This window comes from Penicillium digitatum, chromosome 5 (genome assembly GCF_016767815.1).
Source record: "Penicillium digitatum chromosome 5, complete sequence".
Lineage (NCBI taxonomy): Eukaryota > Fungi > Ascomycota > Eurotiomycetes > Eurotiales > Aspergillaceae > Penicillium > Penicillium digitatum.
Window position 1 is genome coordinate 2048097 of NC_089388.1, and position 27938 is coordinate 2076034.

The following is a 27938-nucleotide window of genomic DNA, read 5'->3' on the forward strand; positions in this document are numbered from 1 at the left end:
ACTTTTTTTTCTCTTGAGTCCGGTCCTGTGTGTATTTTTATTTTCACAGTAAAAACTATTCTCGAATGTAAATACTTTTTTTTTTCTCCTACTCCATGGACCAATTGTCCTCAGGAGGCTGTGTAATTGTGACAAGGCGATTCTGCGGGTTGGATGCTCATTCTCTGATATGTTGATTGCGCTTGGCAAGACGACCAGGTTGAAAAAAACAAGGTGAGTTTGGGTATCGGAAGTCGTAGTCCTAGGATTCCACGCTAATAAATCCCCAGCGCCAGCTAGAAACCAGCTCAGACCCCTCAAACCCCGCAATATGAGTCCAGCTCTAGACCCAGGCACAGCCCGGATCCTTCAAAGTCTTCTCAATGCTAATATCGTGCATGTGCCTGAAGAGATGTCATGCGCGTTTGTCTTTGCTTATGTCTAGGCATCATCTGGATATCACTTTCGAGGCATCCAAGCATTGGTTTACCATTATGAGCCTGCAAAGAGATGGTAGGTAGATCAAGGGGAAATAGTTTGCAAAATGAAGAGGGAAAAAGTGAAATGGGCATCACATCACACACGTGTGAAGTGAAGAAGGAAAATACTATAACATGGGTAATATAGAGAACAGGGTGTGAAAAAAAGATTATGAAGGTTAATAGGTTTAAAAAAGGGTTCCTAGGCATATGCTGTAGATGGGACGATTTGGAGATGGAATATGATAGTTGTGCTGAAGGGCAATTAATGAGTGGGAAAGTCAGTCGACAAAAGATAGTATGATACTTGAGAACCTGCATGCTTTTGTCGTGTTCTTGTATGGAATTTGGTGGTCTCGTATACAAGGAATTCGTGAGTATGGGCGATAAAAGTTTTCAAGATTCCCAGTTCTCGTTCTCATGAGAATGAGGAAAGAAAGAACGCATAAACTCCCCGCTGATGGAATCATAAGGGAAGTACGAGTCCTGGGCCTCAACGGTCAAGGAGTCCATCAGGTCCGCAGTCGGGAAGCTCGGGTAGATGTGCTGGTCTTCACCAGGCGGTGCATCCGGAGCAGACACCGGGAGGTATTCTAGCTGCGGGCCCCGGTAGTCACCAGTTGCATGAGAGATAGACTGGTTGGATGGCGGGTTTGAGCTGATAGTGGATGTAGGCTCTGGGGTATATGGGTAAGAAGGCATGTCGTTGACGTCGTACTTCATGCCCTGAGCCAGTTTGCGGAGGCTGAGGTCGCAGAGCTGCCAGGCGCGTCGAGAGGCAATACTCTGCTCGGACATTGCGAAGAGCCAACGGATTGCCTTCTTAGACAGACCAATGAAGTTGTTTTCTTCTTCTGGCATGTGAACGGTGCCGAAAGACAGCTCGAGGAGGAGAACGGTCGCTGCTTGCATGAGATAGTGGAGGATGCACCACCATGGAGCAACTCGGTAGATCTGGAGAGCATCTGGCTCATCCGGGATCAGATCCAGCATGTGCCGTGCAGACTTCAGGGTGACCACTGCCATTTCGTGACTGAAGGAAGGAGTAGGTCCCTGGCGCGCGTCACGCCGGCAGAGACAGGGGCGGCCTAGTGTGATCCGCGCACTGTAATAATGCAGCGCTAAGGTCAGTTTGTAGCGAAGGATATCTGGTGCATTGTCTTCCTTGCGTGTAAAGTCGAGCCCGATTGGAAGGTTGGATTGCCATGTCTCAGTTCGGAACTTGAGTTCACCAATCCGGGTCTCAATTTGTGCCCATGGTATCATCACGCAGTCCACTGAGTAGACTCTATTGACGATTTCTTGCACTATGACTGACAAGTCGCAATAGTAGAGATAACAGAGCCCGTAGTTGACAGGCAGGTTTTGGATCCATGTCGTGTCTCGTGCTCGAGTGTGACCACTGGCATCCTTACCATTTACCGGGTGGAACGGCATTTGTCTGATAGACGCACTTGCCACGATGTTGTTGATTCGTTCGTCTCGCAGTGTAGTGTTTGTGAGTACTTCCAGAGCACTGGGCTCTTGTAACTGTTCTTCTTCAAATGGAATCGGGAAAGGCGAGGTCCACACTCCGTCCTGGACACAAGTTGCCCGACCAGTCATTATTCCGAGCATGTGTTCAAATGTATAGAGACACCACCAGACTCGGTAGCGAGCTTCTTTTGAAAGATCGGGTGTGGTTGGACTGCTGCTTTTCATGTTGATTCCAAGTGTGATTGCAGACCGCACTGCCAAGGCCGAGATTCTCCACGACCTATGCTAAGTGTTACAGTCTGCTCGCTTCGGGGAGTAAAAGGAGGCTCTTAAACTCACCGGTTGATTTGATCAGAAGCGAGAAGATAGAAGGCAATCAAGCCCTCCACCTGGACTTGCTGGAGATCAGGATGGCTGAACAGGACATCGCCGTTCATACTAAGAATCCTAGCCCTAGTCAGATATACCAAGTGGTCCTTCTCGTCCCCACGCCACGGTGCGTCGATGAGATGGCCATATTTAGCTCCGATTGCGAATATCATGTTCAAAATAGCCAGCCACTTGTCACCGGGTTGAGCAGCGCTGTCAAAGAACGTCCGGTATTGTGCAGAAAAAAGAGGTTTGTTGATAATGGGGTAGAACGGATGCACGGTAGCCAAATACGCCTCGAACATGTGATCCGCCACCTCTCGAGAAGGCATGGCATACAATTGTACCGGTCCGGGCACGGAGATATCCAAGTCATCCAGATGATAATTGACCGCATGCAGGGATAATGCATTATCGGTCTGGAAATCCTGCCCTGGCTCCAGACTCCCCGGAAGACCTTTAGCCCGTTGGTCTGCTTCTCTATGAAGCCGTTGCATCCAGGTAATTTCTGAGTTTTTCCCCATGTAGCCAGTCGCTCTAGCATGTTCCGATCGATTGATGTCCTCTTCTACTCGATCAATTGCCTCAAGAGACCCGATAGACGAAGGCGAAGTCGGCTCATCGTTTTCCGGAATGTCATCATGAGGGGTTACTGATTGAGACTGAGAATTATGCGACGAGTAATCCACTTCCGGTCCATGCTGTATTTGCCAGTGTTAGCAATACTCCGGTGTCCCGAAAAAGAAGGAACTACCTTGTCCAACAAGCTCCTGATCCGTTCCGCGGCATTGAAGTCAACAAGGCCCCCCAAATCCTTCAGCAGGTTCTCGTATTCTAGTGCTTTCTCCGAGAGGGTTTTGATTTGTCTGTATTGCGCAAATAGTCGATCAGCATGCTTGGTTGGGATTGCATTTATAGCCATAGATATACGCACTTCTTCGTTCTTTCCCTCCAACCCTCGGGGTAGCTACATGTAGCCCTTAACTCGCGGCATTGGCGACAAACCGGAGTGTCACCACTACATTTTGTCTTGCGCTGCCTGCAGGATGCGCACGCGCGGGGCACTCGCCGATTATAGCGCGGGGCAGTTGCGACCCGTTGCCGAGGAATGGCAACTTTAGTGTGTGCGGCAAGTGCTTTAGTCGGCCGAGTCAGAGCTTCATTGGCTGTTTGGGGGCCTGTCGTTGCCAATGTGTTTGCGACGGAAAGAGGGCGGAATCTGGCGGAGCCGAGATCTGGTGTGATTTGTTGAACGGACGCCTCGCTTTGAGAAACGACGCCGTCATAGTTCAGCTGTGCAGGCGCTTGCTCGACCGTCATGGTCGCAAAGTCTCTGTGTATGTTAACTAAGGAGTGTTTGGAGAGTCTCAATCGTTTTGCCTTCCTGCGGTCCTCAGGCCCTATGGGGTATAAAGTTGCGACGAATAATAGGGCTGAATTCTCATATGTGAGGGCCGAGAAATGATGTATGTACAAGGGATATTAAGACCCATTAACGGCAGCACAACATTGTACCTTGGACGGGAAAAGACAGTAGAAATCTGAGATTGAAATCGCCGAGTGGCGGAATATGCGCAACCTTAGAATCTGTGGACCAACCCTCGGAGATTATAAACTGCCCGCTTTCCTAATTGAGTACGGCTTAGTCAGGAACAGTTCTCGTGGGATTTGAAGATGATGAACATAAAACTTGAATTCATGGTAACAAACGCTAGTGATTTTTGATACTTTTGAGTAAAGCCATTCCTCCAGCCGTGAATATCCTCCCAACATACCCATCCAGGGTAAGTAATCCAAAACATATATATACAAGAGAAAATAGGCATTAGCGAGGGAAAAAAAAAAGGTAAGAAGGGTGCGCCGAGAAGACAATGAACATGTACAAGCAAGGCAAGAAAGAGGTAAAGAGAACACAGCGGGTCACAGTCCAACCAAGAGTGGAGAGCAAGACAGGGAACATAAACCGATGGTCGAGTTTAGTTTAGAATTCACCAAACATCTCGTCGAGCTCATCGACTTCCACCATCTCCGGATTTTGCAACTCTCTCCAGGACTCGAAGACGGGCTCCGATTTCATGGAAATGGCCCGAGGGGTAAGGGTGAGTCTCTCATGGGACTCGGTCAGATCCGACATCTTCAGATCGACGTCCGGAAGGCCGCTGTTCAACATATCAAGCGAGCGCTTGAGGGTCGAAACAGGTGCGGCATCGAGGTCCACGGGGAGACTGATCTGGGGGGCAACACGAGCGCCGGCAAGCTCCTCGCCGTCCACACCGAGATCTATCAAAGCGCTCGTGCCAGACGAGACAGACGATGCGATGGAGGTGAGGGAGGGGGAGGGGGAGGTGCCGAACAAAGCAGCCGCAGCAGCCTCGTCCAGATCCTGGGCCATTTGGTCGACGGGCATGTGCGAGAAGTAGTCACTATACTCTTCTTCAGACATGCCGTCGCCGTGCACACACGGAGACATTGAACCACCATTCATAGGGGACTCAGTGATGGTCATACCACGGTCCTCCGAGGCGCTCAGGCTCTCAGAGAGGATGGACTGGCTACGGGTTGACTCGGCTTTTTCCTCGGATGCACGCTCACGCACAGCGCTAGCAGTTTGAGTGAATTCCTTCTCGTCACCCTCCAGGGGTGGAGAAGCCGCACGATGCGAGTTCATGAGACGCGTCAGATTACTAGCGTTAGAGAAGTGATCAGAAGAGCCGCCATGGCTAGCGGAGGTATTCAAATCGCCATGCTCCTCGAAGTCGGGAGAAGATAAGTCCACTTCAGGACTGGGGCTACGTTCCCGCACCATTGCATCTTCTTCATCCTCGAGACTGGAAACACTGGGTGTGATGTGCTTGCTACCCACGGCAGATACCAAATCGTCGGTATCAGGAATAGGTTGATGGGGAAAGGTAGTAAGATAGTAGTACACTTTGCGAGGATGAATTAAAATAAGCTCCTTAGCCATTGGACAAGGGGCGAGAGCCGTCCAAGGACGCTTCATATAGGCAGCTAAGCGCGATGAGAGCAGCGCAGCGGGATTTGCGGAACTAAGACAGAACATATTAGATATTCTGATTCAAAGAAACCGCAATTGGAATACATACTTAGCGACATTGACATTTAGTGTGACCAGGACTGCAGCCAATTCTTTTACGAGATGAGGGCGATTCCCTGTCTTCTCAAGTTGGTTGATTACAGCGATCACGATGTCGTCGTTAATTCCTTCTGTGTCGATTTTGGGCGCAAGCACTCCATCCATCGGCGAGGGAGGAGGTGTGATCTCAAATAGTCCATGTCGGCCAGCGCGCGCCATCGTTTTTGGGTCGGATGGCTCGGGTGATAATGAAGTCGAACCATGCGATCTCTTGACCTTTTTTGTGGGTTGTTCATCGGTATGCGCTTTTGAGATAGAAGGAGAACGACGAGTGGAATTTGGCAGCTGAATGCCCAAGGATGGAAGGGATAGTGACTTGCGACGAGTGTTGTACGGCATTGTGAGGAGAGTAATTGGAGAGAACAAGGCAAGAGTCAAGATAGAGTAAGACACACAAAGATGAGGATATAATAGTAACGAAGCAAAAGGATATAATCAAACAGAATAATAAGAATAATAAAAAAAAAAAAGATTCTAAAATGTGGGTTAGTAGAAAGGGGGATGAGAAAGATAAACGGGGGGATCATCAAGATGCGACGCGAAGAGCTGTTTGGATGGCAAATTACCAACGGGGGGCCTGAGGAATCTGCAAAAAAAAAACAGAAAATTAGAAAATTTAAAAAAAAATAAAAATAAATAAAAATTTGAAAGGTAAATTACGGTACGGTATTTATGCCCTTGAATTTGGTAGCCTCCCAATGGTTGTGACGATGATTGGTTGCACTAGGGCTTGTTTTTATCTTCCCTTTTTCTATTACTCTTTAAGAATGTACATGGAGACTGCCTATCTGTACTTAGTACTGTGTATGGAGTACAGAGAAGATAATCTCACACTAGCTTCTATATACTACGCTCCTTCACACCGCTATGTTAAATCCACCGGAGTACGGAGTACGGAGTACAACAAGCGACAATGCGACACGCACAGGCAAAAAGTGAGCAATTCCCAGGCGGTGGAGATCAACCCATTCCTCTTCAGGCGTTAGTATGATAATCCACAGTTCTTTCATTCTATCTTCGGTTTAAGGGCATACCGGAAGAGCTGGGTGGGGTCGTCCATGTGTTCAATGACCCGACTGGGACCAAAATTGATGCTCCATCAATCTTGGCGTCTCCATTAACCCAACAACTCCAATGGTTATTTCAGTGAATAATGTTTAGACCTACGATTCATTGATTGGTAGTCGCTCGGTGGATGTCGGCAGAATATTTCGAACTCGGATCCTTCTCACTGCGTGGGATAAGTACAGTAGATTATGGATTTGATCTGTCACCTGTTGGTTGCTAGGGGACCGAGGCACACACCGCTGCTGATAGATCGAAAATATATTAACCTACGTGGTACGGAGCACTTGGTGAACTAAGCATGCAAGTAAACTAATCAATCATTTATACAACACACACACACACACACACGACATCTAATCCAGGGACAACAATAAACAGCCCACTAAAATTGACCAAAAAAACCCCCGAAAAAGACACAAAGCTTAAGCCGAGCCCTCCGGTCGGAAACGCCGAGACCCAAATCAGCTCCCTAACGCGACTGTTTACAAACAGAAAAAAATTTTTGAAAAATTGATGTGGCCACTCAAAAAGCCCACCCAGGCCCACTCCTTAGTGGGTCTTAGGGACCCAATCGACGGGACAACGATCAATCAGAGCCAGTGTATCGTAATGTACATGACGCTAGTAAGGGATGCTCACATTAGCGTCTCGGGGAGAAAAGGAACGTTTGCCACCGACGATGCAGCAAGCTAAGCCACTTTTGTTTTTTTCTTCTACTCCGTACTCCGAGTAGGTATGTTGTATGTCCAATTTCACTTTCAGCTTCACTGCACTCCGTACCTAGGGTTGTATACCATAACTTTAGATCCGTATTTTTTTTTTTTTTTTTTTTTCAAAGTTCCAAAAACCCCCAAATTAAATTTACTGCATGTGCCTCTAAAAAAGTGGTGATGCCATCAGGAAAACAATAAAATAACACTTTTAATATATATATATATATATATATATATATTCCTACGTGCATATGATGACATCCTTCTCTCAAGCCATTCGGATTCATCATCCACCCTCTCGACTTTCCGTGAGATGATGATGATCAATTGGGGATATCATTGTTTATCGAACTCCGTGCTCGTATGTAATAATTGTACATCACATCCCAGGTCTTCTTCGGGATAGGCTTTCAGCAAGGGATTTACGTAGTAGGGAGCACCCTGTATTATTGGAAACATCATTCCTTGAACTAGCCCCTGCAACTTGTACATTGTAAAAGAATACTAACTACGGAGTAGTTAACTAGGTACTAAAATGGAGTAGTGTCGCGTTGATTCTCTGATCTCCGTTTTCGTGACATCGACCACTCTTGGCCCAAGGGATCGGGACCCGTCTACCATGGGAACAACCTACCCATTGTTACACCGGCCGAAGGGAACAATTGCTTTAGCTCAAGCTTATCTGATCGCAATGTGAGATTATTCCCTGAGAATTTTGAGAAAACTGTACCATTTGTACTTCTTCATACCTTGTACAGTATGCAGGTGCATGGGAATTCTCCGCACCTCCACATCCATAGGTACATACGGTATTGATTTCCATTTCGTCTTCTTGTATGCTCTTTGTGTTTACATTACTGAATTCTGTACAGTGTGTCTACAGTGAAAAAAAAAAATTCACTGAGGGCTTTGGATAGATAAATTACTATTGATGGCAACGCTGATTAACCACAGAGATACCCGATTTGGTCTCTTCAATCTATACGGAACACACCCAAGTCGAGATCTACCAATAAAAGTACTCTTCAATAATCGATGCATCAACTATCCAAACCTTACCTAAAAGCCATCATCCTTGGTTCTGACTTCCCCGCCACACTGGAACCAACCCGGGGGATCTTGACATTAAACAAAGAACAAATGCCTCCCAAGACACGAAATGACCTCTATAAAAAGATCTGCATCTTGCATGGCAAATAAATTATGGGGAGTGGTAGCCAAACCCGTTTTTAATGCGGGCCAGATTGGATACGATAATCAGCCAATACCAGTCGTGAGAAAAGGTGCCAAGTGGCTATTGGCATCGGCATGTATCGTATGTCACCCGGTTTACCAAGTTCTAGGCCGTTGCGATTTTCCTGATCGGGGCACTGCCGCTTGATGAGGGGTGGTCCGTCCCACTCGCTGGGTATTTCACAGCACAGGTGGACAGGTACGGAGTACTTTTACGGAGCAGTGAACGCTTAGGGCAGACCTACGATCAGTGGGTACCGAGTATCTTTCACACTAGGGTTATGTTGAACATATAAGCAGTTGTCGATAAAGCTTCTGATCATTGCTAGATATGTAATTCCCTAGTGGTATCGTTCAACCCCTTCTAGGAATCACCCGTGCCTTACAAATCTATGAAAGATGTGTAGTAATTTGCCAATCGGTAGAATCGCTTCAAGGGTAAAAGTTCCAAACAATTCCAGCCACCCCAACCCCTCAAACCTCTTCACCAACCTCTGCAAAGTCACCTACAAACCCGCTTCTGGAACGGTGAACACGACCCTGAACCATTCCATCCTCTGGCTCCTCTGCAAATCAATTCGCTCTATCTTTGATGGAGACACCGTTGTGCTTGCAGGTTGCAACGAAGAGCTTTTTGATAGTCGATCTAGTGGAAGAGGAGACTATTGGATCGTTGATGTTGATTAGGCGAGATAGAACCAGGCGGATCTCAATGTAAACTGTCGTATTGCTCCGAGAGAAAATAAAATTGGCACGCGAGGGATTTCATCACGGGAAGAGATTTAGAGTGGGACACGCTGCAAGTGAAAACGCGTCATGCTTTGAACCCATCTGTCGTTCAAATGAGAGATGCGAATGCCTGGATGTTGAAGAAGGATTCAGTGTAGCGTCCAATTATGGCTGCGCATCTGTGCAGATAGGCCATGGCTAGATCGTACAAGTAGGCTTCTGTGCAAAGAACTTCGCACTCGGCGAAATAGGCTTCCAGGAAAGTTGGGATACCTAGAGGGCGGCAATTTAGCACCGGCCAGGGAATGAGGGTTACTGCATAGGAGGCCTGCGGATCTGAGAAGATGGCGTCGGGGAGGGCAATATTGTTGCGATGGGCCAGTTTCCAGCGGAGAGGGGGGTGCTTGGGCACCTTCAATGTAAACATGGAGCTCGAGTTTGGGAGATTCGCTATGAACCAGTGATGGTAAGACTGTTCATGATGATCATCTGGGTAAACTTTCAGCACTTTATTCCAAATAGAATGAAAGATCTGTCCCAGTCCGTAGGTAGAACCGGAAAAAGAATCAGGATTCAAAGTTGACGTACGTTTGGAGTACAACAGAAGGCGACGAGATACCACTCCATATTGCCATGACAGTATCACTTGTTCCAGCACTAAATACCTTGGCTTCATTCCTGTCCAGTCGACACTTGAAGGGACTCTGGATTGATAACGTGCAGGGTTGGGCCAATGGAAGGTGCGGGGAAAGATAACAGGGTGCAGATGACCATTTTAACAGGGGTTCGAATTGTCGTGAATGAGATTCTCGGTCTTTTCTTTTCACTAGAAATGGCCATGGACACAACTACTCCTGATACGGGAGAGCAGGGGACGGCGAAAACAGTGCTGAGGAAGATTGACAGACGACTGATCCCACTGCTGTTCACAACTTACATGTTAAATTTTATGGACAAAACCATCCTGTCGAGTGCGTCTGTCTTTGGGATGAGGCACGATACGGTAAGGAAATGAACCAGTCAAGAGAAACAACCCCTGTAACTAAGATCATTTCTAGGGTTTGGTGGGCCAGCAGTACAGCTGGGTATCATCGATCTTCTACTTTGGCTACCTGGGATGGGTATATCCAACAACTTTGCTCATTGCTCGGCTCCCCCCCGCCAAATACTTGACGGCTAACACGGTATTCTGGGGTGCTGTAGTGGCTCTCACTGCAGCCTGCACTAACTTTGGCGGTCTCATCACAGTTCGCTTCTTGCTGGGAGTTGCTGAAGCAACGATCACGCCGGCGTTTATGTTTATCACGTCGACGTGGTACACGCGTGATGAGATTCCGACCAGGACAGGCCTGTGGTTTGCTGGAAACGTATGTTGCCTTGTGTCAATATCATCATTCTGGGGGGTTTTTTTTGAAAAAAAAAGCTCATCTTGGCATAGAGTGTCGGTGGCATAATTTCCAGTCTCCTCGCCTACGGGCTAGGTCACGTCAAAGATCACGTTGGTCCGTGGAGGTGGATGTTCATCGTCCTGGGCTGTGCGACATTCCTCTGGGGATTCGCCATCTGGACTCTACTACCAGACTCAATCTCCAAGGCCACATTCCTCACAGAAGAGGAACGCCAGTTCGCTACCAACAGAGTTATCGTTGCAGGCACCGGCGCAACGGAGAAGACCGTCTGGAGATGGGACCAGCTCGTTGAATGTCTGATAGATCCCAAAACATGGCTGATCTTTGGGCTGGAGCTTTGTACCCAGATCCCCAACGGAGGGACGCAGAACTTTGCCAATCTGGTGATTGTCTCTTTTGGGTTCACGAACCTGCAATCGACGCTACTGACCATCCCTTACTCCCTTATCACCGTGGCCACAATCACAGGGACGGGCTGGCTGGCCGGTCGTTGTCGCCAATTGAACTGCTTGCTAATCGTGGTCGTTGTGATCCCTTGCGTTATCGGCAGCGCGATCATCTACTCCCGCGCGCATATGGTCTTGGACGTGCAACTATTAGGATATTTCCTCTTGTCGACGGGACCCGCGGCAATGCCGCTTGCTATGTCGCTGGTGCAGGCCAATTACCGTGGTGTCACTAAGAAAATGACAGTTACTGCAATGCTATTCCTGGCTTACTGTGCTGGAAACATTTCGGGGCCTCAATTCTTCCTCAGCGAGGAGGCGCCCACTTATAACACTGCTTTCCGCACGATCATGATTTGTTATACCTTGTCTGTCGTCTTGACGTTGGTTCTACGCTGCTACCTGCAGTGGACTAACGCTCGCCGTACATGTCTAGAGGGCTTCGAGGGTAGTGCTGGAAACGCGGGTGCAGTTGGTGGGAGGGGATTGGAAGGTGACCCCGATTTGAAGAATTTGGTGGATATGGTCAACCGGGTGCAGTTGGTATCGGATGATTATGATGATGTTTCGGACTGGAAGACAACAGGCTTCAGATATCGTTACTAAAAAAAAAGACAGGGAGGAAGTATGTATGTGGACTATAGGCCTATTCCTGAAGCAGCATCATTGCTGATCACTTATGCTCATCATGTTTTGCTACATAATCGAATGAAAAGAGAGCAAGGTCTATCCCAGAATCTCATCTATATCACAACTATTCCCAAGGTCTCTTTCACGCCAAATACTCATACACATTTCCAATTATGTTACATCGAAAAAGGCTCCAGCCAAAGCCACAAGATCAAGAGTGAGCCCTGACAGTATTCTGCTTCGGCTTCAACACATAACGCCACGTAGTCCCCAGATGCCAACGCTTCTCCTCCACAACCTCCAAGCCACTTTCGCGCACAATCTCCCCAATATCACGGTTCCACCAACAACCATGCCGATCCGCATGAGCCGGCGCAAGATTATCTAAAATCCGATTAAGCCAATCATAGTAAGACCGTCCATGCTCAAGCAACAAGATCCGCCCACTCCCAGGCTCCGTAACAGACCCCAGATGTCTCAGCGTAGCAACCGGATCCGGCATCGAGCAGAGACCCATGGTCTGCACAATAGTATCAAAGGTAACCGGCTCCCCCTTCATCTTCACCCCAGAGCGCCCAATCTCAGATGGCTCAACCTGACCCGCATCACAAGCCCGAAACACCGCCGGGAACGCAGGATACAATTTCTCAAACTTCTCCTTCGTAATAGCCACCATCTGCGGGCTAAGATCGACAAACGTCACCGAGCGACAACCCAAAACCGCAGCATGGCCATTGGCATCTAGCCCGCGACGTTCGCCGAGCTCGTAGAACGGCAAATTGCGCCCCGTGCCGCAGCTGACTTCGAGCACATTCCCGCGCGCCAGGCGCACTAGATCACGCCGTTTCTTGCCGAGACCCATTGCCTTTTCGGAGAGCTCGACGTCCGCGTCGAAGGTTGCCGCTGTCGTGTTGTAGCGGTCTGAGACATCGCGTGGCACGTTGAGTGTGTGCGCTTTGCTTACTTCGCGCATGTATGACGCGTACAGGTACCCGCAGTACATGCTGATGGTGAGTGCTGTGATGCCCAGGAAGGTTAGGGCTCTGGGTGGGATGCCATGGCCTGGTTTTGCTGTGGTTTCAGCATTAGGGCCTTCGGCCTGAGTGCCCTGCGGGTTAGGGCGCTCTTGGTATGGCTGGCGAGGCGGAGTTGCTTGACGCCGTTTTATAGCCACTGGTTTGGGACTGAGGGGACTGAGGGGATATTAGTTTGGGGCTGGGATTGGAGGGTTTTGGTGACATACCTCGGCTTTGGGGTTCGAGGGCCTTTGCTTGATGCGCTGCGGCAGGGTGTGACGGGCCACTGTGCAACTAATGGCGCTCTGCGCAGTTGATATAGGTTCATTGTGATGTTTTGAACTGGCAGAATCGGCTGGCAAGGGGTTTTGTGCAGAGCTTGTTGCGCATGTACGGTTTGACGTGAGCAAAGATTAAGTGCTTATGCGACAGGGTTGTCAACCCCGCGCAATACCAAAAAGAGATGGAGGCTCTAAAAGATGGAAACCAAATTGGTCAAAAAATGAAATCTCGAAATCGGTCGCACAGCTCAGTCCGTATAGATCGGAGTAACGATCTCGACCCCCAGCGAAGAAGAAAAGTCGGGAACAGAAGCCGACGGGCAGTGCCGTTATCGGATCGACTGTTATCAATTGGAGAAATCCCCCGGAATCTCCAATTCTTGTGTTCACCCACACACGTATTTTTTTACAAATGACATTGCCGTCCAAGATTCTGATTGTAGGAGGGGGTGTGTTTGGATGTGAGTGTTCAGAACAATCCTCGGAAACCCTCTGTTTACACTGTCGTACTACACGTTACACTTTCATATACTAACATTCCCCAGTATCCACCGCCCTCTCCCTGTCAAAGCGACACCCAGAGTCCAAAGTAACAGTTGTAGAGTCCTCACCAACAATCCCAAACCCGCACGGCTCATCCGTGGACACATCCCGGATCGTGCGGGCCGACTATGCCAACGCAGCATACTCCAAACTCGCGGCAGCAGCCATCGACCGCTGGCGCAGCACAGACTGGGGCCGAGACGGCCGCTACACGCAAAACGGCCTGCTGCTCGTGTACCCAGCAGAAAGCGCTAGTGCCAAGGAATATGCACGCAAGAGCTACGCCAACGTGCGCCAGATCGAGGGTGAGAACGTCACCTTCCTGCCGACCCAAGCGGACGTCCTCAGCGTCGTTCCAGCCTACGGCTCGACCCTTGATGTCGCTGGTGGCTATGTGAATTGGGGTTCTGGATGGTCTGATGCCGCGGCCAGCGTGCGGTACGCAAAGACTCTCCTCGACGCTGAGGGGAAGGTTGACTTCCGCACTGGTGATGTCGAGCGTGTGCTTTACGACACGAACGGCGCGAAGCCTAAAGCTATCGGTGTCGCCTTGACGGATGGTTCAACCATCGAGGCTGATCTCGTTGTGTTGGCGACTGGCGCGTGGACGTCGAAGCTGGTCGACTTACGTGGAAGGGCTGTTGCGACTGGACAGGCGATTGCTTACATGCGGATCTCTGATGAGGAGCAACGAGAGCTGGAGAATTTACCTACGATCTTGAACTTCGCGACGGGAATTTTCATTATCCCACCCCGGGACAATCTGCTTAAAATTGCGCGGCATGCGTATGGGTATTTGAATCCGGTTGAGGTGCCGGTTCCTGGTGCCGGGGCTTCAGGCTCCATGGTGGTTAGTCTGCCTGAGCAGGGGGTTCCAGTGCCTCTTGAGGGACAGGATGCGTTCCGGGTTGCGTTGAGGCAGCTTTTACCGCGGTTTGCGGAGAGGGAGTTTGTTGATACGAGGGTTTGTTGGTATACTGATACGTAAGCTCGATCCCTTAACAGCTGCGAGTTGGGTGGTTGTGGTTGATACTAATCTGTTTAACAGGCCCACGGGCGACTTCATTGTTTCCTATCATCCTGATCATGAAGGTCTTTTCCTTGCTACCGGTGGTAGTGGCCATGGGTTCAAGTTCTTCCCCGTTCTTGGAGACAAGATTGTTGATGCGCTGGGGGGCACTCTTGATTCCGAGTTGAGTAGGATGTGGAAATGGCCAGAGGCTGCCGTGCCGGATGAAGAGGATTTTGCTGGCGATGGCAGTCGGTCTGGGGAGAGGAGAGCGATTTTAAAAGACGAGTTGGCTAAGACAAAAAAGGCATTGCGGAGCAGTGTGCTCTAGGGGGATGTGCCCCTTTGGTCTATGCATGTAACATGAAAATTACATGTATATATAGAGAGGCATTTATACTTGAGACAAAGCACGAGCTACGGTCGAAGCTACAGAGCTAGACTCTACTCCGTACGTTGATCTAGTAGAGCACACAAGGAACATTTTGCTTCAAGAGAATTTTTATTGACTACTCAAAGGTAGTAATCACGGCAAAAAACCGGTCCATCAAGCCCCAAATCGGGAAAGCAAGGACGGAACTAAGTCTAACAGACTGCCTTAGGTCACCGTTAATTTTTTTTTTGGCCCGTGGGGGTAACAATCCACCACAGATGAAACCATAGAACGACAAATGATTAAATCGAGGCAGTCATCGACCGGCGCACAACCGCCTCACTGCAGTGTGCAGCAATCTAATTGTGTGGAAGAACGCGAAAGTGTGAGGAAAACCGGGGATCATCCGAATCGCTAAAAACGCCCAACTATGCTTGCATGAAAAAGAGTCGTAAGAAAGGAAAAGCGAGATACAGACCGAAGGTGACTGTTCTGGGAAAGGGAAAAAGCAATGTTAATACAGGTTTGAAATGCACAGTGATTTCCTCTGGAGCTTTCTTAAACCTTGCGGAAATCTGAAAGTACATGTCAGTAAGATGTGGTGGCAGCGAATCCAGCAAGACAACATACCAGAAAGTACGGGGTAGATCAGCTCGAAAGCCTGGTAGATCTCCTCGCGGACTTTAGCACCAGTCAGGACAATCTTGCCACTGACGAAGATCAAGAGAACGATCTTGGGCTTCATCATGCGATAGATCAGACCAGGGAATAATTCAGGCTCGTAGGAACTGAAATTGTGGTGACGAGAGGCCAACCCCTCCAGACGGATGGGGAACTTGATGTCGCAGGAGCCGACAATATTCTGGATTTTGAAATCGGTAAACTTGGCATTGAAACCAAGCTTCTGAATGATGCGCGCATACTTGCGCGAAGCCAGCTTTGAATCATCCTCGGACTTGGCACCAGTAACGACCATCTTGCCGGAGGCGAAGATGAGAGCAGTGGTCTTAGGTTCACGGATACGCATGATCACGGCAGCAAAACGCTAAGGAGAGAGCCAAGTTCAGCTACATTGTACTCTGATATGCGCCCTCTCAGAGCAATGTGAGGATGGGTTGATAAATACCTTTGGATTGTACTCAGCGTTTCGTGCGTGCAACGCGATGGTCTTGAGATCAAGGCGACAGTCAAGATTGACAGTGGCAACGATGTTCCTTTTGGAATTACTAGTTCAGCCATTCTGGTCACCCAGAAAACCATCCAGAGTATACTCACTGCAAGGTAGGAACAATGCCACTGCTTCCGGTGGTTGCGCCAGGGGTCGCGGCGGGGGTTGCAGGAGAAGCGGGAGTCACCCCGGTGCCGTTCATGGCATTTCCTCCGGCCTGTTGGCCATTATTCATACCATTTCCGCCCTGTGCCATGGCCTCCTTCTCGGAGTTTGGAGGGGTCAGATCCCCAGCGCCACCAGGGAAAGACAGCGACGAGGTAGCAGTGAAGGCACGAGCCTGCTGCGCATTGGAAGGATGGGTCGTGAGAGAATCCATTTTGATGGAATACTCGAGTTGTGACAAAAAATAAAGATGGAACTATCAAAGAAAGATGTGAGTTTAGATTACGAACAGTCGCGAGAGATAAGAATGGCGCGCGGGGGAGAGGCGGTGAGGGAAAGGAAGGGAGATCGAAGCCATCAATAGGGAAGGAGCCCCTCCCGAGGGAAGGAACCAGCAAGATGGAAAGAGGGAAGGTGCAACCTTGGAATAGACGAGGAAGGATTTTCTTACCTGGGAGATGGACAACTCAATGTATCCCCCTACGAGGTATTCGCACGTAACCTCTCGGAATGACAAGCAATCACGAGATAGTGTAGGCAACGAAACCCAACGCAGTCAATAGGTGAACGAATCAAGAAAAAAATCACACTGAAGTGTTTTTTCCAGATAAGTGCGACGGCGATATTATGGACGGAAGGACAGCAATTTTTTTTTTTCTTTCGAAATGTTTCTTTTGCGCTGTTTTTGGAAAATGGGATTGTCTATCTGCGCGATCTGAAGAAAAAAAAAGAGAGAGTGGTGAGGCGAAACCTGAGGCTCGACTTCTATGGTGATTAGGTCCGTGGACAAAAAAAACCTTTTTCCCCTAAAGAAAATAGAATCAAGGGTCTTCCAGAGATAAATCAAAGATCTGTGGGAGGTAGATCTGATTAGTAAGAGAAAGCCAGCAGATATCAAGATTTGATAATCAAGAGGCTTTTTTTTTGAGGAGCGGAGGGAAAGAAGAATTTCCGAAATGAGATCCGCCAAGACCGAGACAAAAATTCCTAAGGTAAATTGGGGGGAGGTTGGGTCTTTATATAGTGCTGAGTCACAGCCCGGTCAGGGGAGGCTGGGCCGCCGGTGGCGCTAAAAGCAGCAATACTTTTCTCCCTTCGACCTTGGCTTCATTGCCCGCTAGCGGCTCTGGGAAACCACGTCATGAACCAATCATAGCCACACAGCATCCCTAGTGACTTTTATTCGCCCAACGCACTCCGCTAATCTCTCTGCGTTGACCCTTGACTGGTTCAAACACCCTTGCTTTTTCCTCCACGAGCCATGGTTGCAGGCGCTAGGTTTGCCAGTCCGCGCTCCTCCTGCAGCTGATAGTCCGTCCGTCCCACACCAATCCAATCACCGTCATCGACTACCCTCGGTTTCTCCATGTAAGACACGCTATCCTCCTGCCGCTTTAACGGATGGCAACTGAACAAAAATTCTGAATTTTTTTTTTACCTTGTTTCTTCCCCTACCCTCTCTGACCTCACCCCACCAAGGAATCACTAGACTCATAACTCCGTATAACATACCAGTTACGGTTGGTAACCCTAACTGATGATTGGGAAATTTAATTCTCACAGCAAATATCTGCTCCTGCTATCCTTTTATTTTAAGTATTTTAGACCGACTCTCTCCAGAGATTTCGATTAGGACAGGTGGCCGTTTTGATTTTGCCTTAACAGGCGGTGGCGTCCAGTGTTGATCCACTGTCCGCCAAGGCTAGATGAATCTCATGGCATATACGGAGCAGTCGGTGATGATCTGTCATTTTTTTCAGCTTCTTCGGATCTCTTGTTTAAATCTACCAACTGTGGTTCTTGGGGGCGTTATTACTGACAACTCCTCAGGCCATATCATGGTATTTTTGTTTTGCATTTTCCATGTTGTAGAGGATCCCGGTATGCTGGTATTGTTCAGTATGCTGAATACCATACCAAGCGGCACAGCTGTCACATTCCCGGAAATGTACAACATAGTAAAAAAAAAAAAACGGAGCAGAACACTGAAGAGTGCATCCTGATCTGGCCAGATCGGTGTTTAACACCCTTGAAACAGTTAGTTTGACTTGGATATTTAAGGATCTCTTCTGGCCTATAAACATGCAAGGTTAACAAGTCTTAAAGCTGAATGTCAAAATTGAAATACGTCTTTGTCACAAGTGAAACTGAACATATGATGCTTGTGATCAGTGCGGAGTATCTCTGTCGTAAAACACATACTAGTAATTTGACATGATGACAATTGAAGTTGTTTTTTCCTGCATACTGAGTACTCCATCTCGATTTTGAAATGTACACTAAGAAAACATGGGCTGAAAAGATCAGTAAAACTGCCGGGTGACAGGGACCCCGACGGCTAGAGGCAATTTCCGCTTCGGGGGTTCTGTCCATGGATGCCTCAGGCCTTCAATATTGGATAATCGCCGAGCTGCCCATTGGTTGAGAGAGTTGAGCCGAGGAAAGGCGGTTTTTCGGCGTTTTGTTGCTTCCACTCAAATTCGGGTGCTGGAGGACTCTGGGGGACATTCATGATCTACGACTTAAATATTTTGCTTCTCCGCATTCACCCTTTCGATCTGGGTATACCAATCGCTGGCTGCTACTAGCATCCAATCTCCGAACAATCTCACACACCGCGATGGCATCAAAAGGTGCCGTTCTGCCTCTTTTGAGGCGTGAAATTCGACCCTCCCGATTCTCGCGAGCTACCTCCTCCGTCTCCGCCATCACCACTCCAGCCCGCCACTCATCCAGTTCCTTCACAGCTTCCGGGTTACGTTCTACTCGGCGAACGGCATTATTCACCGCGCCAATTCAGACACGAGCCTTTTCGCAATCGCTATCAAAACGCTTCACCAATGAGAATGGTGACTTCGATCCCCGCATATTGGAGCGGGAATCCGATGACGTGGATGTGTGTATTGTTGGTGGGGGTACGTGCTTTGTGCCGCATCGGTTCTCCCCCGAAGTAGCGTAACTAAGCTTTGGTATACTACAGGTCCCGCTGGTCTCGCTGCTGCGATTCGCTTGAAGCAACTTGCCAACGAGGCAGGTAATGAAGAGTTCCGGGTTATTCTACTAGAGAAGGCAGGCGAATTGGGCGCCCATATTGTCTCCGGGAACGTTTTGCAACCAACCGCCCTTGATGAGTTACTCCCCGACTGGCTGTCCGAGAACAACCCTTCGCGTTTTGAGGGTGCGACCCCCGCCAAAGGCGACAAGATGCGCTTCCTGACAAAGAATGGCTCGTACCCACTCCCTTCGCCGCCACAGATGCACAACGAGGGGAACTATATTGTCAGTCTGAACGAGCTGACTAAGTGGCTGGGGGAGCGTGCGGAAGAGGTTGGTGTAGAGGTATACCCTGGGTTCGCAGCTAGTGAGATAGTTTATAGCCCGGATGGCTCAGTCAAGGGTGTTGCGACCAACGACCTGGGACTCGCTCGGGATGGCAAGCCCAAGGAGACATTTGAGAGAGGAATGGAGTTCCATGCCCGCGTCACACTTCTTGCTGAGGGCTGCCACGGCAGCTTGACCAAGCAGGTGATCAAGAAGTACGATCTTCGACGAGATAGCCAGCCCCAGACATATGCTCTTGGAATCAAGGAAGTCTGGGAGATTCAACCCGAGAAGTTCCGATCAGGCGAAATTACTCACTCGATGGGATACCCTCTTCCCAAGGATACCTATGGTGGAGCCTGGATGTACCACTTCGGAGACAACATGGTGAGTATTGGTCTAGTGGTAGGATTGGACTACCCAAACCCATGGCTTTCGCCGTACGGAGAATTCCAGAAAATGAAACACCACCCTATGTTCAAAGAGGTTCTCGAGGGCGGCAAGTGCATCTCTTACGGAGCCCGAGCACTGAATGAAGGCGGTTTCCAATCGATCCCCAAGTGCGCATTCCCCGGAGGTGCCTTGATTGGTGACACGGCTGGCTTTTTAAACGTCCCGAAAATTAAGGGTACCCACACCGCCATGAAATCAGGCATGTTAGCCGCCGAGGCTGCCTTCTCGGCGCTTCAGGGTGACAACCTAGGAACCGTTTTTTTGTATGACTACGAGAAATCTCTGCGGGATTCATTCATTTGGAAAGAACTGTCTGAGGTCCGTAACATCCGACCCTCATTCAATACCCCACTGGGTTTCTTCGGTGGACTTCTCTACTCCGGGTTGGAGGCCTACCTGTTCAAGGGCCGAGTGCCATGGACTCTCAACCACCATGGCACTGACGCAGCGGCTACTAAGCCTGCTTCACAATACGAAAAAATCGTTTACCCCAAGCCAGATGGAGAGCTCAGCTTCGATATCTTGACCAGTGTGAGCCGGACGGGTACCAACCACGAGGAAGACCAACCGGTTCACCTACAAGTGGAGGACTTGGATAAGCACACGGACCTAGCATGGCCTGTTTACAAGGGCATCGAAAACCGGTTCTGTCCTGCAGGCGTCTATGAGTATGTGGAGGACCCTAGCAAGAAGCACGGGGTTCGATTCCAGATCAACTCACAAAAGTAAGCGCCTACCTCTATTTGAGTGACTTTGGATATGCACTAACCACTCAACAGCTGCATTCACTGCAAGACTTGTGATATCAAAGTGCCCACACAAGACATTAATTGGCAGACGCCTCAAGGTGGAGAGGGGCCGAAGTACATCATGACATGATCCCAAAAGGGAGCTTGGAATAGGCACCTCGAATCAGGTTAATAAAGACTGATTGTGTATACTTTAACCCCCAAAAATCTGCCTAGGTATGTATGTAGATGCCCGAAATAGGCAAAACATGTGAACCAAAAAAAGACCCCATGGGGTTGGCAGAACCGTGGAATGCCAGTGGAGAGAGTCCACGAGGGATAAGCCTTACTTCCTTTGACCTTCAAACTATGATGTGTTGATTCTGATCTAATATAGATAATCTAAGTAAATATTGTATGGTATCAAATGTTTCACATTGTCTCTTCCCCTCGATATTTTCTATGGTGGAACCACGTGGATCGGAAAAAGTGAGGCGGCCAAAGTTGCTCGTCCACCGCCAGAAGGTACTTTCTCTCTTTTCTTCCCCTCTCGCTTTTCTCTTCTGAATCTTCTGTATTTCTTTTTAGCTATTCGGCTGTTTTGCTTCTAATCTGCAGTACTTCGCACTACATCTGCTCTCCCATCGTTTGTCAGTTACACGTTACACGTTACACGCTTTCCTGCAGCAACACCGCATTTCACAACTTCCCACTGCATTCCCGCCTTTTCAATCTCCCCCATATTCCCTGGAATTTCCTTTAGCCAGATTTCTTTCCATTGTCGCCCATCAGTCATTTCAGACCAGCAGATCAGCCATGACTGAGGTATCCTCAACCCGCCTTTATCTTGGGAACCTTCCCCGCAACGGTAGGCTACCCACCTGACTGTCCCTCTTCCCTGAGCCTTGGAGAAACACACGCACCACCTTGCATGATCCGGTCGCTTCACCGGTCCCCGGGGTCCCATGTGCTCTATTCACTCATATGCTCATGTGGAATTCCTCCCTCGGCCCACCCTTCTCAGAGCGAGCAAATGGGAGCTTCAGCTACCCACATGGAACAGCTTTCGCCTCAGATGATCATCTAACCGGGGCTTTTTGGAATCGCCCTTTGAGAAGGGACTCGCTAACTTGCTTTTTTCTTACCACAGTGACGAAGAGCGACATTGAGGAACATTTCAGCAGCCATGGCTCCGGCAAGATCACGGAGATCAAGTTGATGAACGGTTTTGGCTTCATTGAATATGACGACCAGCTGGATGCCAGAGACATTGTGCCCGGTAAGAACGGCTTATAATGCTTCATTGACTTGCACGCAGATTTGCTAACGTTAGTCTCCTGTAGCGTTCCGTATGTCCCCATGACTTGTCCACCAAACACCTCCGGCTTATCAAAATCACAGACGGCAGTGACTTCAAAGGCGAGCGACTCACCGTTCAGTTTGCACGCGGTCCTCGCCGCAAGGAGGCCTTCCAGGGACCACCTGACCGCAATGCTCTCCCTCGTCCACGTCGCACTATGTTCCGCATGCAGATTTCCGGTCTTCCAGAAACAAGTTGGCAGGTTAGCAGCCCAAGTCCATTCCTTCCCGGGGTTCCTGAGTTAGATCCCTCCAACCCGTCTCTCTACTCGGCCCACACATGTTTCCAGTCCATTGTTCTAGAGGCCATCGGTCGAGCCAAGGATCCTAGGGTACTGATCCACTAGCACTCCTCTCCTGGCAACTGAGAATGCTTTGATAGCTTTTTCTTTTACCTTGAGGTTTGAGGGTTGCTCCTTGATCCTTGCATACTCACTAAGCAATGTTGTCAGATCCCATGGAATCTTTCCTGGGACTTTTGGATGCCGATATAAGATGGCCATTCTGGACATACCTCCTCGGACTGGACATGGAGTGCTTACATGATCTCTCAACATTGCCGGACACCTTACCTTTCCTGGACCTGGACTCACCATGCATTAAATAGGACTTGAAAGACTTCGCCCGCCAGTCTGGTCTGGACGTCGTTTACTCCGAGACTGGCCGCGAACAGGGCAGAGGGTAGGTAGACCACTGTATTCCGCGAGAGACCCTTCCAATCCATTGACATTTGACCAAGTTTTGTGGAATTTGAAACCGCCAGCGACCTCAAGACCGCAGTGGAGAAACTGGACCAGCGAGAGTTCAAGGGCTCCGTCGTCTCTTGTGTCGCCGATGTAAGCGCCCAACCTGGCTCGGACCTGGAGGAACCCCCTCTCACCAACTCTCAGATTCAGAACTTTGAGGAACGCCCCGTTCGTGACCCATACCGGTCTCGTTCCCCACCACGTCGCCCCTACCCTGCCACTATGGAGGAGTATGACCGCAGGATCCCTCCCCCACGTGGCTACAGTCCTCGAGATCATTACCGTGAGCGGTCGCCGATCCCTATCCGCCGCGATCCCTACTATGAACGGGATGGCTATGCCCGCCGGACTCCCCCTCGCCCTCGGATGGAAGACTACCCACCCCCACGTCGTCCCTACGAAGACCCCTATGAAGCTCGACCTCCCCCACCTCCTCGGCACTATGACGATCCCTACCTAGCTGCCCGGGGTTATGGTCGTCCTCGCTCTCCGCCGAGAGGCGAGTATGTGCCTTACGACCGTCCTCGCTACTGGTAGATGGCGCCAGGTCTTAGTTGATTGGACCTACTGCAAATTATTTCGTTTTACCATCAGTTTTGTTGATCTCCTTCGCCAAATACCCGCAACGTCTCGTATTGATTTCATGGGGTCATGATGTTCTTTCACCTGCCGAGGTTTCGTTCGACGTGTTCCTGCGGCCGGGTGCTTTTCTTTCCCCCCTGGTAGCTTTGGAATGGCTGGAGGCTAAACTCTTGTCCATCCTGGACTATGTATGTGTGTTACCATCTGAAAATCTTGATCTTCGTCTCTTAAATTTTTCTTCTGTGGCATCCCTGGGGTCCCATCAATCTATGATATCCCGGCACAACCTACCTTTGAATAGCTGGTTGGGTGATAATGCAAGACTCGCGTCTCCTGTAATCCACTACGTTAGCACCACAGTATACATTTCTCTATATTCCGGGATTGTGATCATAAATCCCACCAAACTTCAATTCCAGTACTGATGTTAATCAGAAATTTGCACCACATCCAGTAATTTACCACCAACTATCCTTATCTAGCCACAAATTTACACCAACGATCAAAATGGGGAAATGCCCATGTGTTTCCACCGTCATGATCTACAACGATCCACGGGTGCCCCGCTTAAAAAAAATACCCAGACCCCTCAGCTTCCCTTCAATTTAAATTCGTTCATACTTTCGCATTGATCAACCCCTCTCCTACTTAACCCCAATACCACTAACACAATCACAATCACAATCACCATGACCGACCGCCAACTAATCCAACTCCTACCCCGCCCAGATGTCCTCGACTGTGTCTGTCTCCGCGATATCGAGCTCCCCCTCCCCTGCGCCCCAGAAGCCTGGCACCGCCAGGGAAAATCTCAACCATGCACTGCAACACTCAAACTCTCCTACTCCTCCATAATCACAGCCGCCGAAACCGATAATGTCTCCCTGACCCTCGACTACGGCAAGCTCTTCCGCCGACTAGAAAGCGACGTACGCAACATGAGCGAGGACATCTCATCCCCATCCCATCCATCCGAGCGACTAGTCAGTCGGGAGGGCATGCGACGCGAAGAAATGCAGAGCCGCGGACTAGGCCAAGACCCGCGCGTTATAGCGGGCGTTGTCGCGGATGCCGGGTTGGGTCTGTTGGAGGCTACGTCTGCTGTCACTGCGGCGAAGCAGCCGAACCCTATCTCGGCGGCTTATGGGGAGTGCGAGGTCTTGCTGCATTTGCCAAAAGCTTTGTTGCGCGCAGATGAGGGGCTTCGGTATCGCGGGGTTATTGCGCTTGGGAAGGAGGTTGCTGATGGAGAGGCACGCGATTTGGTGGTGTTGGAGGAAGAGTTCCGGATTGAGGGGATTCGGTGCTATGCTATTTTGGGTGTGAATCCTCATGAGAGGCTGGAGAAGCAGGCTGTTGTTGTTGGTCTTACGTTCCAGGGCCCTGGGCAGCTTGCTTGGGGGTCGACTGTTGTTGACACTTACCAGGCTGTGACGCGGGCTGTGGCTGAGGTATGTGGTAATCTCTTTTTTGGGGGAAGGAGGTTCTGTTTGCTGATTTGCTTTGTGAAATTTTAGAAGGTTGATCAAACTGATTTCCAGTCTGTGGAGTCTTTGGCTACTTTCATCGCTCGTATTGTTACCGTGGACTTTGGTAATGAGCGTGTGACTGTCAAGGTGGAGAAGCCAAGTGCTCTTGCTTTTGTCCAGCGGTCTGGTGTGGAGATTACTCGATCAAAGGCTTTCTTCATCAGTTGTTAAGTGCCGTGTAAGTAATTTCATGTTAGACCGGAGGCTGCAGTATGCCGATCGATGCTCACATGCAAGTTGGTGGCTGTAGTGAGGCTGTGTGAGGCTGTCTCAGGAGGGTCTGTAGAACAACTTGGTGACCTATCGAGTGCTAGTCAAAGCAGAAACACTGTAAAACCAGGCAATATCAAGACCAGATCAAGATCTAAATCCGATCAATAAGATCACGTTAATGTCAGCAACCTGACACGTGAAGTCCTAATCGGGACTAGTGGCGCAGCCCCCCCCCCCGGATCTGCACCTGAAATCTGATTCTCTGCACGATTTCGCAATTTTCTTGCTTTGTTTCACTTCCTGGTGAAGAAAAACTCTTATCTCTATTTGCTAAAATCCTTATCCTCTATGTGCCCATCTGTGCCTTCGTACTCGCCTTTCGTTTCGCTTGCTGGCTTCTTGGCCAACCTTGATCTAAATCCATCCCTTCTGAACCTCGACTCGCTTGCTCCTGACATTTCCAACGTGTCTGCACATCCAGTGGTTCCTTTTTTCGCCTTGGCCTTCGACTCCTCGACCAGCGAGGTGACTTGGCTAGGGGTCCCGGGTCCGTCCTGAAGAAGGGCGGACGGTAAACCTGCTCGAGAGATTCAAGACTGGTCTATCGACTGGTTCGGGCACTGAAGGGAAACCGTGCTTTCATGCAATAAGTTACGCAAGTTGAAGTATGTTTCTTTGATCTGCTTTTCTTTTGCCAACTTTTTTTTTCAAATTTTTCAAAATTTTTTTACGTTTTTACCTTGGCGATACGTAGTGGGGTGTGAAAACCCTCACCTACCCCTCTATTCATATTTTTATACAGTTGATAACCAAGACTAAGGTGATTGAGGCTAACTGGGTTTCTTCATGTGAACAGCGACTGCGAGATAGGCATTCTGAATACCTTGCAACCCTTATTCACGACCGCGCAAGGTCAATTGTCGACCCTGCGGTAATCGCCGGTGTTTTCACTGAAATTGTTTCACTTTACCCGCGGAGCTCTCGCAAGTGGTACAACAAAAGCATAATGCCTTCCTCGAATGCCGATGACCTGTCGGTCGGAGACGTGTTCGCTCCGCAGGCCGATAGCGAACAGTCCGTCATTGATATCCCAGCCAATCACTGTCGCCCCAATGCACACATGGGCACTATGCCACCCCCAGAGCAGACAATCAAGGGATTCAATGGGTTCACAAACCAGACTTTCAACGAGAACAAGCAGCGACGGAAGAAGAAGAATGACCAATTGGGGCCGTCATGCGCAACCGTTCGCGGTTTCACTCCTCTGGCATCTGGCGACGAGGAATCGGACTTTTCCGCTGCGAGCTCACGTACACCCTCTCGGCCTCCTACTTCCCTTGATGGCGCCAGCCCACTGGTACAGCCGTCCACAGGCCATGGGGTTAGCGCGTTGAAGCTTCAACTCAATACCTTGAATCTGTCTGACGACACAGCTTGTCTCGGCGGCTTTATCTCCAAGACCCCCAGTGCTGCCAGCGTTTACTCCGACAGTGACCAGACTGAGATCTTGACCAGCTATGAAATACCTCTGGATCAGGACTTTGTTAGCTCTGATGCAGTGCAGCCAGAGGCACTGGACGATCGCAACGCGGATGTCCCCGGTATGAACCCGGAATTGCGCAGTCAACTGTGCCGCAAAATGACAGCGGAGGACTTTGTGCCTATCCTCTGCCTTGGCAAGGGCTCATTCGGAACTGTCTTGCTGGTGCGCCACGTTGTCACGGGCAAGCTCTACGCACAGAAACAATTTCGGAAGGCTTCCCTCACTGTCCACAAAAAGCTAGTTGAGCAAACCAAGACAGAGCGTACAATCCTGGAAAGTGTCAACCGTCACCCCTTTGTCGTCAAGCTATTCTACGCCTTCCAAGACCACGAGAAACTCTACTTGATTTTGGAGTACGCGCAAGGCGGCGAACTCTTCCACCACCTAGCCATGGAACGCATGTTCGAAGAAGACGCGGCAGCATTCTACATGGCAGAGATGGTCCTTGCACTAGCACACTTGCATCAAAACGTCGGCGTTCTCTACCGCGACCTGAAGCCGGAGAACTGCCTCCTAGACGCGCAAGGCCACCTCCTTCTAACCGATTTCGGGCTCAGCAAGATCGCCCTTAGTGACGACGATCGCTGCAACTCCCTCCTCGGCACAATCGACTACATGGCGCCAGAAGTGATCCAAGGCAAGCCATACGGCAAAGCATGCGACTGGTGGTCCCTCGGTGCACTAGGCTACGACCTCCTCACCGGCTCACCCCCATTCCGCGGAAACAATCACGCAAAGCTACAAGAGAAGATCGTCAAACAAAAGCTCACGCTGCCTTACTTCCTCGGGCCTGACGCGAAGGATCTTCTCACCCGTCTTCTCCGCAAAGAACCCTCCAAGCGTCTCGGATACCATATGCAGAAGGACTTGCAGATTATCAAAAAGCATCGCTTCTTCCGCAAAATCGACTGGGCTGCCCTTGAGCGCCGCGAGCTCGACCCGCCTATCCAGCCTATCGTCACGGACCCTGCGCTCGCCGAGAACTTCTCCGTCGATTTCACTCATCTCCCACTCAGTCCAACGGTTACTGCCACTGGCTTTGACGAATACTATGGCAAGGGACAGAATTTCCCCGGTGGAAAAGGTGCGGGTGACGACGATGTTGGCGCTGAGAGTAACCCGTTCGGTGGGTTTAGCTATGTTGCTTCGAGCAGCTTGCTGGATCATGGGTTGGGGATCATCACTGCTGGATATTGAACTGGGGTGTTGGTGATATGGCTGGGG

At 49.7% G+C, this 27938-nt stretch overlaps 11 protein-coding genes across 11 annotated transcripts; 6 read left to right on the forward strand and 5 right to left on the reverse strand.

The window, feature by feature from the left end:
* Positions 1-854: 854 nt before the first annotated feature.
* Pdw03_1921 (C6 transcription factor, putative) lies at positions 855-3623 on the reverse strand (the record flags this gene model as incomplete). Its single annotated transcript, XM_066100033.1, has 4 exons — positions 855-2214; positions 2274-3004; positions 3058-3169; positions 3238-3623. 4 exons carry the CDS (start codon positions 3621-3623, stop codon positions 855-857), a joined length of 2589 nt encoding a protein of 862 aa, XP_065957760.1.
* A 661-nt stretch (positions 3624-4284) lies between these two features.
* Positions 4285-5796, reverse strand: Pdw03_1922 (mucin; the record flags this gene model as incomplete). The annotated part of the gene is made up of 2 exons (XM_014680852.2): positions 4285-5350; positions 5408-5796. 2 exons carry the CDS (start codon positions 5794-5796, stop codon positions 4285-4287), a joined length of 1455 nt encoding a protein of 484 aa, XP_014536338.2.
* A 3513-nt stretch (positions 5797-9309) lies between these two features.
* On the reverse strand, positions 9310-9876 carry Pdw03_1923 (Adenosine/adenine deaminase; the record flags this gene model as incomplete). The annotated part of the gene is made up of 2 exons (XM_066100034.1): positions 9310-9689; positions 9789-9876. The coding sequence occupies 2 exons, from the start codon at positions 9874-9876 to the stop codon at positions 9310-9312; spliced, it is 468 nt and encodes a 155-aa protein (XP_065957761.1).
* A 156-nt stretch (positions 9877-10032) lies between these two features.
* Positions 10033-11661, forward strand: Pdw03_1924 (Major facilitator superfamily domain, general substrate transporter; the record flags this gene model as incomplete). The annotated part of the gene is made up of 3 exons (XM_014680851.1): positions 10033-10203; positions 10259-10567; positions 10639-11661. 3 exons carry the CDS (start codon positions 10033-10035, stop codon positions 11659-11661), a joined length of 1503 nt encoding a protein of 500 aa, XP_014536337.1.
* A 235-nt stretch (positions 11662-11896) lies between these two features.
* On the reverse strand, positions 11897-13029 carry Pdw03_1925 (Ubiquinone/menaquinone biosynthesis-related protein; the record flags this gene model as incomplete). The annotated part of the gene is made up of 2 exons (XM_014680850.1): positions 11897-12878; positions 12929-13029. The coding sequence occupies 2 exons, from the start codon at positions 13027-13029 to the stop codon at positions 11897-11899; spliced, it is 1083 nt and encodes a 360-aa protein (XP_014536336.1).
* Positions 13030-13394: 365 nt separating this feature from the next.
* Positions 13395-14865, forward strand: Pdw03_1926 (Fructosyl amino acid oxidasesarcosine oxidase, putative; the record flags this gene model as incomplete). Its single annotated transcript, XM_014680849.1, has 3 exons — positions 13395-13443; positions 13528-14509; positions 14574-14865. The coding sequence occupies 3 exons, from the start codon at positions 13395-13397 to the stop codon at positions 14863-14865; spliced, it is 1323 nt and encodes a 440-aa protein (XP_014536335.1).
* A 600-nt stretch (positions 14866-15465) lies between these two features.
* On the reverse strand, positions 15466-17608 carry Pdw03_1927 (TATA-box-binding protein; the record flags this gene model as incomplete). The annotated part of the gene is made up of 6 exons (XM_014680848.2): positions 15466-15482; positions 15538-15952; positions 16034-16121; positions 16183-16496; positions 16692-16720; positions 17479-17608. 6 exons carry the CDS (start codon positions 17606-17608, stop codon positions 15466-15468), a joined length of 993 nt encoding a protein of 330 aa, XP_014536334.2.
* A 1252-nt stretch (positions 17609-18860) lies between these two features.
* On the forward strand, positions 18861-20893 carry Pdw03_1928 (Electron transfer flavoprotein-ubiquinone oxidoreductase; the record flags this gene model as incomplete). Its single annotated transcript, XM_014680847.2, has 3 exons — positions 18861-19155; positions 19221-20739; positions 20794-20893. The coding sequence occupies 3 exons, from the start codon at positions 18861-18863 to the stop codon at positions 20891-20893; spliced, it is 1914 nt and encodes a 637-aa protein (XP_014536333.2).
* A 665-nt stretch (positions 20894-21558) lies between these two features.
* Pdw03_1929 (Pre-RNA splicing factor Srp2, putative) lies at positions 21559-23384 on the forward strand (the record flags this gene model as incomplete). The annotated part of the gene is made up of 7 exons (XM_014680846.1): positions 21559-21610; positions 21893-22021; positions 22086-22091; positions 22144-22304; positions 22709-22782; positions 22841-22937; positions 22992-23384. The coding sequence occupies 7 exons, from the start codon at positions 21559-21561 to the stop codon at positions 23382-23384; spliced, it is 912 nt and encodes a 303-aa protein (XP_014536332.1).
* A 734-nt stretch (positions 23385-24118) lies between these two features.
* Pdw03_1930 (Dihydroneopterin aldolase) lies at positions 24119-25129 on the forward strand (the record flags this gene model as incomplete). The annotated part of the gene is made up of 2 exons (XM_014680845.1): positions 24119-24880; positions 24947-25129. The coding sequence occupies 2 exons, from the start codon at positions 24119-24121 to the stop codon at positions 25127-25129; spliced, it is 945 nt and encodes a 314-aa protein (XP_014536331.1).
* Positions 25130-25519: 390 nt separating this feature from the next.
* Pdw03_1931 (Serine/threonine protein kinase, putative) lies at positions 25520-27911 on the forward strand (the record flags this gene model as incomplete). The annotated part of the gene is made up of 3 exons (XM_014680844.2): positions 25520-25718; positions 25823-25836; positions 26028-27911. The coding sequence occupies 3 exons, from the start codon at positions 25520-25522 to the stop codon at positions 27909-27911; spliced, it is 2097 nt and encodes a 698-aa protein (XP_014536330.2).
* Between the last annotated feature and the right edge of the window lie 27 nt (positions 27912-27938).